Source organism: Rhinichthys klamathensis, unplaced genomic scaffold (genome assembly GCF_029890125.1).
Source record: "Rhinichthys klamathensis goyatoka isolate OS25496 unplaced genomic scaffold, OSU_Roscu_1.1 h1tg000095l_1, whole genome shotgun sequence".
In the NCBI taxonomy this organism is placed as follows: Eukaryota; Metazoa; Chordata; class Actinopteri; order Cypriniformes; family Leuciscidae; genus Rhinichthys; species Rhinichthys klamathensis.
Window position 1 is genome coordinate 1,611,406 of NW_026606634.1, and position 10,378 is coordinate 1,621,783.

A 10,378-nucleotide genomic window follows, 5' to 3' on the forward strand; every position below is an offset into this window, starting at 1 on the left:
AATGTTCCCTTATACTTACATGCAAGTACTTTATAGGTACACTATAATTACCTAAAGTTACTCTGTAAATTCCTCTTAATTACACAGTACTTTCCGGGCTGCAATCTAAAGCGTTACCAAAAAAAGTATTGTAATTTGGTTTTATAATGTATTTCAGCTTTGTAAACCACAGCAGAGGTATTGCTCCACAGCAGAGGTATTGCTCCACAGCAGAGGTATTGCATTTTTGCAGACTATATAATATCCTCATTTAATGCCTTTGGCCTTTAACTCATCTTTAACTCTCTTCAGGTAGCCAGGATCTGGATAGCCATTACTGTGGATAGAAAAAAAATATTTGACATGAAACCCAAAATAATATGAAATGTTTGATTAGTGGTTTTGCTGGACATGATGGACAATTGAAAGCACACTTTAAATGAACTCATACCTTTCAGGCCCACCGGATATGTTGGTCTTATGATGAATATCATTACAGGTGACCACATTATCTGCACCTGTAGTTGTAGATCTCCCGACAGTAAAGATCAGTTTCTGTTTAAAAGCCCTATGCAGCAGTGAGAGCACTTCTTTTCCTTCAGGATTGTCTGGCAAGTACGCATGAAGATTTGACCCATAAAAAGGCTTTCCTGGGTTTGGATGCTGCTTCTAAAAATTATTTAAAAGATGTATTACTGTACAATAACATTAAACAAATCAATGTAAAAATAGAATATGATCTACAAGGAGGTCACAAATTTCTTTTTATTGTGTTTGTTTTAACAGCAGGGGCGTCTACTCCTGCTCCTGGAGGGCCGCTGTCCTGCAGAGTGTAACTCAAACCTGCTCTAATACACTTGCCTGGGACTTTCTAGTAATCCTAAAGACCTTGATTAGCTGGTCCAGGTGTTTAATTGTAGGGTTGGAGTTAAACTCTGCAGGACAGTGGCCATTCAGGAACAGAACTTGTGCTTGTGTTATTAAGCCCATGTGCCCAGGAGTGGTTTATTAGGAGCGCACAGCCTGTAGACCTTTAGCCAAGTGCTTTGATTTACATTTTTGATCACAGTTCAGTTTTACACGTTCTTACCGTTTGAACACCATCAGGTATGTCATAGTAGATTTCAATAGTGCCACAACCTGGATATCCAGGAAGACTCATTCCGGTCTTTGTTGCTTTCATTTTTCCAATTGGTTGGTTTCCCTCCAATTTCCCATACACTTCCTTACACACAGGACAGATGGATCCCATACTCTTCTTTGACCCACAATCTCGACAGAATTCATATTTTCTAGATTTTTTTTTTAGATCATCAATGAAACCCTTATCAGCTTCACTCCGCCCTTTAAAATTCATCCCCTCTTCCCGTACTGATCCTCCCACTGCTCCTTCCCCATAATCAGGCATCTGATTCCATTGGATTCCTCTTGCATGAGGAACGTCCTCCGAGTAACCAATCGATTTCTTCTTCTTGTCATCAAACACACTCTTCTGAAGCATCTTCTCAATTTCAGCAATGGCAGGACCGAGATGTTCTGGCAGTCCAACGAGCCTCCAGCGACTCAATGCATCTTCTGCAACAACACAATGATGCTCCTGCTGAAGTTTCTCTACTTCTGATGCCACAAGAGTTGCGTCTGTAGGGTTTTTGAGTTCACAGGTGACAGCGGCCGATCCAAGTTTCTGGTAGAGTTGTGTTAAAGCTCTGATGGCATGACTTTCAAGATTAATATGTTGAACTCCTTTGGATTGAGCTTGAACCTTAATGGTTACATTTTTCTGCTGTTTTTCTTCATTAAATGACACTCCGTACTTTGTTTCAAGCTGTGATAATTGCTCCTTATAGGAAAGTTTCATCAGATCCCAATGAACCGTGTCCATCTCTAGATGAGTTGGAAGATCCTTTGTGTCCATGTTAAATAAAGACCTGTTTTCTTTATTCATTTGACTTGATTTGTCATTGAATTGGCTTTCCATTCTTGTTCCTTCTTCGTCTCTTTTAATCACGTCTGTATATTTCTTCGGTCCAAAGAACAGGCAGTCACTGGCAGACATGGTGAACATCATCTTTGCCTCCTCTGACTGGATGAAACGAAGGGCGTGCTTCACAATATCTGAATTCATGTGATTATGATTAATGGCAGCATGACTAAAACTACCAACACATTCCTGAACAAGTTTCTCAAAGTCATCAGTGGTTTTAGGCACAGAATCAGGGCTTGATCTCTGGATATGTTTGATTGAGACTGACACTTCTGCACAAATAGAGACTCCATGCTGTTTCTCAAATTGTTCTAACTCCCTTCTGTAAGCGTGATGCATGTACCAGAACTCATAAAGGGGGACAGTCAGTACAGCTGGTGTATCAGGGGTCGTTATCGCAGTTTTACTGGACTCAGCTTTATTTGAAGCTCTATTAGATGCAGACACGTCATCAACATCATTTGTGTATTCTGATGCTGCAGTCACGGGCATAGAACCGATCACCTAAAAACATATGATGGGACTTGATTAAAGGACTTAAGTAAAATGGAAATATTTTAATTATCATACCACCAAATTATTGCTACAAATTATAGTGTAATTTAATTATAATCATAGATTAGTATTAGTATTATTAAGAGTCTGAACAGAAATAGTTTATTTGCTAGATACTAACTATTTAGTTTGTATTGTAGGTTTTTTTTTTTTTTTTTTTGGGCTATGCATATGGCTTTTTTTCACTCAGCAATGAAAACTTTTTTTTTTTAAAAACAAGAAAAATGATTATAAACAAAGTAAACATGATACCTTTGTTGAAGGCGCTCCGTTGTCCTTTACAAAATGTGCTTCATCCAGACCAATCCATGCAGTCGCTTCCTTAAATGTACCATCCTTATAATCTTTAAACCTCAAAGATATACGGTTGAGCCTTTTTAACACTTCTAGAGCTGCACAAAATAAGAGTACATTTAATTAAACAATAAGAAATAGCACTAATAATTTGACAAAGTAATTTTAATGAATAAAATGCTGTTATGCCGTTTAAACCCATGTGGAATTTATTTAAAATGTAAAAGTCCACTAAATTAAATCAATCAGTTGATGATCAGTAGCAAGTGATTTCACTGGATTGGGTAAAGCAGAAAAGCAGAAAACTCTAACAGATCTGTTTGTGAGAGAGGGAACAGTATTGCTGATGCTTTCAATAACTGATGACTAGTAGAACAATCACTTAAAAATAATAAAAATAAGTATTCCAAGTGGCAGATTGAGCCATAAGAGATGTGTGTTTGAGACAGATCGAGCATCTTATGAATGTGGTTGATTAAGACCATTGACAGATGATCTCCATTGGGAAACTTTCTGGGTTTTTACAGTCTTCTGGCATTGCGATCTTATTCAGCCTATCTCTGACACTTAAAGGGTTAGTTCACCCAAAAATGAAAATAATGTCATTAATGACTCACCCTCATGTCGTCCCAAGCCCGTAAGACCTCCGTTTATCTTCGGAACACAGTTTAAGATATTTTAGATTTAGTCCGAGAGCTTTCTGTCCCTCCATTGAAAATGCATGTACGGTATACTGTCCTTGTCCAGAAAGGAAATAAAGACATCATCAAAGTAGTCCATGTGACATCAGTGGGTTAGTTAGAATGTGTTGAAGCATCGAAAATACATTTTGGTCCAAAAATAACAAAAACTAGGACTTTATTCAGAATTGTATTGTCTTCCGGTTCTGTTGTGGATCCGTGTTCACGAGTCCGCAGTGCCGCCGCTGACGTAAGACGCTGCTGACGTGTGTCTGGTGCGCCCGTGTATTCGGGTTCAAATAAATATGGTTGGGCAAAAAAATGCAAGTGTTCCTCACATGTTTGCGAAGATTGTTTTGTGTCCAGCGTGCGTCTCCCTCAGACTGTAAACGAAGCTCGGGCGCACCAGACACACGTCAGCGGCGTCTTACATCAGCGGCGGCACTGAACGCGGATCCACAACAGAACCAGAATACACACACACACACATACACACCAGACACACGTCAGCAGCGTCTTACGTCAGCGGCGGCACTGAACGCGGATCCACAACAGAACCAGAATACACACACACACACACACCAGACACACGTCAGCGGCACTGAACGCGGATCCACAACAGAACCGGAAGACAATACAATGCTGAATAAAGGCCTAGTTTTTGTTATTTTTGGACCAAAATGTATTTTCGATGCTTCAAAACATTCTAACTAACCCACTGATGTCACATGGACTAACTTACTTTGATGATGTCTTTATTTCCTTTCTGGACAAGGACAGCACAGAAAGCTTTCGGACTAAATCTAAAATATCTTAAACTGTGTTCCGAAGATGAACGGAGGTCTTACGGGCTTGGGATGACATGAGGGTGAGTCATTAATGACATCATTTTCATTTTTGGGTGAACTAACCCTTTAAGATGCCATTCTGGATCAAGAATCTGAACACAAATGAGCAAAGCAGCTTTGTCTGCTTCAGTCAATCCCTTCATTAGTGGCCAAACACAGAAGGTGTGTGTGTGTAGGAACCTAGTGTATCCTTTAGTGTTCCTCTTCTTATTATTATTCCTTCTTCTTCTGCTTCTTCCACTATTGAGTCTATGGCAGCCCATTGAACAGCTTGCGGGAAAGTTGTGAATTTTAACACATAAATAAAGGACAGTCGGAACATCAACCACTGCAATTTTGGAGTCTCTAACTCGAACCTTCTAGCGCCACCAACTGTCCAAGTTTGCACTCATGTTTATGCTAATAACTTTTGGATAGGGCAAGAAACAAGGGCTAGAAACAAAATTATTTTTCAAGACAATTGAACCTCATCCTAGAAGGTTTGTCTGATTGTCAGACTCATATCTTCAGAGTTCAGACCATGCTGGCAAAAAGTTAAATGCTTTTTGATAAACATTCTCTAATAACGCACTATTGCAACTGATGGCATAGTCAAGTGTCATACATTTTGAATTTTGATATAGTAAATGCAATATTTTACGAACTCATTAGCGCATGATTACAAAACTCGGAAAGGGTCATCAGAACCATGGCCCGAATGTATTAAAAAAGTTATTTTAGAAGACTTCTGGTCAAAATTTATAATGAAATTTAAAAAAATGCTAATAGTGCCGGCAAGATGTTTTTAAAAGCCTTTTGATAGACCAAACCATTCTCGAATAATGCACAACAAATTTGATGGCATGATGCCAAGCTGATTCTGAGTCTGCAATGATTTGCCATATTGATACCAAACTCTGTGTGTCATTGTCTCCTCACTCTGACCACACAACATCCATTTGTCACCATTAAAGTTTCAGCGCTGCTTCCCACTTCATTTTTGAGCTAATTTATTTGCTTTTAACACTATATTACATTTGTAAAGAAAGCTCATTTTAATGTCATTTAAATTAGCTCAATTTTCTTTGTTTGTAATTCATTTTAGCCTTGGCCTATTAATCAAACCGCCATCTCTCGCATGACAGATGGAAATTTTGACTTTTTAAACACATCATCTGCTGTTCAATCATTTGATACTGATTAAAGCAAATTAAATATGACTGGATCAGACTAACAATTGTTGTCAATTGTAACTTTAAACAGTAACACGACTTTAGTACTTACTCCTTACTTCTAAATATGTAAGTGTAATGTTTATTACCAGCAATGTTACCACCAACACTGGTATTTGCAATTGTGTATACGGCAAAATATACTGTATGTGTTTTAGTTCATTCAGAAGCTAGCATTCACAAGATTGAAGTTGAAATGTTATTCAAGTGAATTATCATATCACCTCTTGATGGTGTTATCTGCACCTCTGCACAGGACGGATCATCCATGAGTTTAAGGCTGACGACATCAGTTTTTCCTTCCATTTTGAGGAAGCAGCTCTGAAGGGCTTTCTGTAATGTTGCTCTCCATCTCTCTGGAAATGGTTCTCTCCAGTCCACTTTGATTATAAATTTAGCAACATCCAGTGGTGCTGAAGGTTGTGGCCTTTCATAGCCAGCTGTATAAATGTCCTGTTGATGGGAAAATAGTTATGAATGCAGATTCTGATTTTCTATGTGGGAAAATACCCAACTTAGTGCCAACCTGAGTAATGTTTACGTAAAGTTATTTTAGGTAGAAGTGTAGCAAGTGCAGACCATAAACTACACCTGAGCATTAGTACTGAATGTTTTCATATTTTACATTGTTTGTATTATTTGAGCTGTTTATTTGTTAGTTGTAATTTGTATCTGTGATTTGACAAATGCCTGCAAAAAGAAAGATCAGACAAGATAGTCCATCATCAGCTCTAAAAAACTGAAAGATTGATCTGCTGAGTTATAAGAACTCCAAACTGGTGTGAATGGTATAATTAGCAAAACTATGAATCATATTTTTTGAAAAATAATATTTATCCGTAAAATGGTTGTTAGAAAAGTTTGAGGATAAGCATTTGATATTATTTGATACATTATGCTTTGGCATTTAATCAAACATAAATATATATGGAGATTGTGGTTGGATAATGCCCCTCAGATAATCGAAGGTTCAAGTTTTACTCTTTAATAAATACCTTTTCTGACAGTGAGTCTGAATTGTGTGTTCGATCCATTGTGAAGTTTAGATGCATCATGTCATTCAAAGTTGTTCCAGAGTCTTGACCTTCAGCTCCTGCAGTATATAAGTCCTAACATTCAGAAAAAAAACACCATCATAAAACACCTTTTAAAAAATAATTTCAGTAACAATTTTAAAAACTAAACCCTATTTATATACTTGTCAAGGTTCTGCTGGATAAACACGAACAAAGAGAAAGAGAAAGGTTTCAAACAGTAATTAATAATATCCACAGATTAAATCCAGCAAGCAAACACAACCATACATGAATGAGACCGGACAGAGGTGAACTGAAATCACAGGACCTAAATAAATAGACAATCGAGGTGATTAACGATAACAGTGATGATAAATCAAATTAACAAAAAAACTAGTGGCGGTAAATGGTGCAACTGAGTTCAAACATGGTGATATTATGATATTACGCTCCCTCCCAGAAAGGCGCGACCACACGCGAAGATGAATGGAGGAGGCTCTGGTGGAGGATGAGAGTCCAGGAGAGGGATGAAACAGAGGACAGTCCAGGGATGTGCAGATGGTGATTTAATCCAGAGGATGGCCTTGAGCAGGAATGGCTTGATGGTGCTCCAGGCCACAGCCAGGACGGCGTCCCACGTCAGCTTTGCTGGAGGGATGAGCCATGGTGGTGAGGGTCTTCACCCCACCCCAGGGACGAGTGAAGGTAATGGAGCCGATGGAGTTGGAGCCCTAAGCGCAGACAGAGCCGAAGGAGCGGAGTGACACTGACGGTCCCTGAGTCTGCGACGGAGCCGCAACGACGACCCCTGGAGATGGAAACAGGGTACCGGAGGACTGAGGTGGAGGTGGAACGACTGAGGGCTGAGGCGTAGCTTGAGCAAAAGTGGAGCCAAATGGACCCATAGGGGTGGAGGGCCAGAGAGCAGCAAACAGACCGCAAGTCCATGGTGAAATGATGGCGATGTCTGAGCCAGGCGGAGACGAGGGTCCCAGTGAGTTCCAGCTTCACCTCAAATTTTTGGAAAAAGTCTGGAGAGGATGTGGGAGAGGGAGGCTGGGCGGGACCAGCGAGTCCAAAAAAGAACAGACAGGATCGGGTGAGATTAAAGAGGGTAGAGGATCTTCCTCTCCAAAATCAAAATAATAGTTCCTAGTGGTTGCCAGAAAGTCACTCTCAGTGGCGGGAGTGTGTGCGGGGCTCCATTCTCCATTCCCAAACTCCTCACAAACTCCCTCGATGTTGGATGATGGTCAGACTCGCGAGGCACCGGCTCTGCAGCACCCTTTCGCTCAGTCACTGAGTTCCTTTCGTCACTGGCTCCTGCATTGCGGTAGAGGTGGGCTCTCTGTCTGCGGTGGGCTCATGCTGCTGTTCCTCGACATCCGAGGTTCCTGGCTGGGCACTGGATTGGGAGGGGGGCTGGTGTTGTCGTCGGGTCCTACGGTGAAAGGTGATCCACATCCACAAAGGTGATGCGAGCACCTCAAGTTCCCTCGAGATCCCTTCCCGAACAACTGAACATTTGTCCATGCGTTGAGTCCAACGTAGAAGAATGAACACAGGCAGTTGTCGGGGAAGTGAGAAAGAATGGCAATGTCATTGAATTCTGCCACATGTGCCTCGAGGGAGCGACTTCCCTGCTCAAGGCACAATAACAGGAACGAGGGAGAGTCCGTGGTGACGAAAAGAAAATAAACACGAAAACACTGACACAAAACAAAACAAAAACAGGGCGCAATCTATATCACTTTATGGTCTTGTCTTCTGTCATGGTTCTGCTGCATAAACACGCATGAAGATGAAGATAAAGATAAAGGTTTCAAACAGTATTTAATAATATCCACAAGTTGATGAGAAAATGAGCGAGACCCGACAAAGGTGAACTGAAAACATAGGACTTAAATACACAGACAAAAAAGGTGATTAACGATAACACAGCTGACAGTGATGACAAAATCCAATTAGAAACCACGATGAAAAGCTAGTGGCGCTAAATGGTGCAACAAGTCCCAACAGGGTGTGACATTATTTGAACTCAATATGTCTGGATAAGACGTTTTTGTTCAATTCTAATACCTTGGTAACCAAGACGTTTTTTTTTTTTGTTTATCTGGAGTATTTGACCATATATAAAGGAGTTTCTGCTACCTGAGAACTGTGAGGAACAACAACAGGTGGATTTATACTCTAAGAGCCATTGTAAATTGTTTTTAATTTATTGATTTTAATGAGTATACCAAAAAATAGTAGATGAGTCACTGACACAAATTATTATGGTAGATGTACTTATGTAATGAGTAGTAAAACACACACGAATCAAAGATGATTCAAAGTCCTTTTTAATAAATGAGGAGAACACTTGAGGGAAAATGAACAAGGCAACTACACTTTAACCTACTGGTCAACGAGGCGAGGTGGAGTGATGGGCTTGGCAGCTTTAGCTGGAGCCAGGGGATCTCCTTGCCAAGGCGGAGCTGAAGACCTGAGGCAGATCCATGCAGTAGAGCGGAGTCGACAGAGGGGGGTGGAAGGACTGAAGGGAACCAGGGGAGGTGGGGCCGATGGACTGGCTGTTATTGGAAGAAGAAATAGGAGAGGGAGGCTGGGTGGGATCATTGGAGATGTAGGAGACTTGGAGCTGAGCAGGACTAGCAGAGATGCAGAATACTTGGAGACTCAGAGGAATATCCTTTTCCATTTACTCATAACGTTTCCCAGAGTCCATATGCAGCTCACCCTCAGTGGCGGGAGTGTGAGTGGGGCTCCATTCCATGCCCTCGTACTCCACGAGGATAAGCACTGGGATGGATGATGTTGCCAGTTCAAGCACTTAGTGGTCAGACTTTCTGTCTGTCTCCGGGGTGAGGATTGGCTCATGCTTTGTCTCTGGCGCTGCCATTGCAGCAAGCTTGGCTCTGGGTCTGGAGTGGGGCTGGTGATGTCCTCCTCAGTGGGGCAGATGGTAAACACCTATCCGTTGTTCACCAGCACCCACTCACAAATGCGGAGACGTTTCCCAGAGCACCGTTCACGGGCAGGCATGCCTTGATATTGCTCCAGGTTTTGGGTGAGGCACGCCAGATATAAAAAGCCCCTTGTGTGGTCCTCAAGGGAGCGATCTCAAATGCGGGCAAATCCATAAAATCAAATCTCGGTTCTGTTACTAGTAGTAAAACACGCACAAATCAAAGATGAGTCAAAAGTCCTTTTAAAAAAACAAGGAGAACACTTAGGAGAATTAAGGCAACATTAACATACACAACAAAGAACATTGAACTGAGAAAACCAGGGGCTTATAAACACAGGGAATATGTCTGTGTGTGTGGTTCAGGTTTCCCTGTTATGGGTATATTTTATGGTCCCCATGAGGAAAACAGCTTATAAATCATATTAAATAATGGGGGTTTTTTTAATGTAAAAAATGCAGAACGTTTTGTGTGATGGTTTGGGTTAAAGTTAGTTAGTGTAAGGGGAGAGAATATACAGTTTGTACAGTATGAAAACCTGTGTGTGTGTGTGTGTGTGTGTGTGTGTGTGTGTGTGTGTGTGTGTGTGTGTGTGTGTGTGTGTGTGTGTGTGTGTGTGTGTGTGTGTGTGTGTGTAATTAATAAATAAATACTACAATGACTCACATATTCGTCAATGTCCATTGGTTCAACTGCCTGTTCCATTGATATAGCGAGAGAATCTCCAATGAGAACTTTAGCCTTGAGTAAATAATAGGAAAAGAGTTTTATTAATTTTTACAAACAAAACGAATAAATAAAATTAAAAACGCTTCAAATACTAACTTGCTGATATTGGTCAA

At 40.7% G+C, this 10,378-nt stretch overlaps 1 protein-coding gene across 1 annotated transcript; it reads right to left on the reverse strand.

Moving 5' to 3' along the window:
* Positions 1 to 207: 207 nt before the first annotated feature.
* Positions 208 to 10,259, reverse strand: LOC130086216 (E3 ubiquitin-protein ligase DTX3L-like). Its single transcript, XM_056252420.1, has 7 exons — positions 10,203 to 10,259; positions 6,547 to 6,660; positions 5,776 to 6,004; positions 2,771 to 2,910; positions 1,070 to 2,467; positions 431 to 648; positions 208 to 316 (listed from the first exon to the last, which is right to left on the reverse strand). The coding sequence occupies exons 1-7, from the start codon at positions 10,239 to 10,241 to the stop codon at positions 247 to 249; spliced, it is 2,208 nt and encodes a 735-aa protein (XP_056108395.1). The 5' UTR covers positions 10,242 to 10,259; the 3' UTR covers positions 208 to 246.
* Between the last annotated feature and the right edge of the window lie 119 nt (positions 10,260 to 10,378).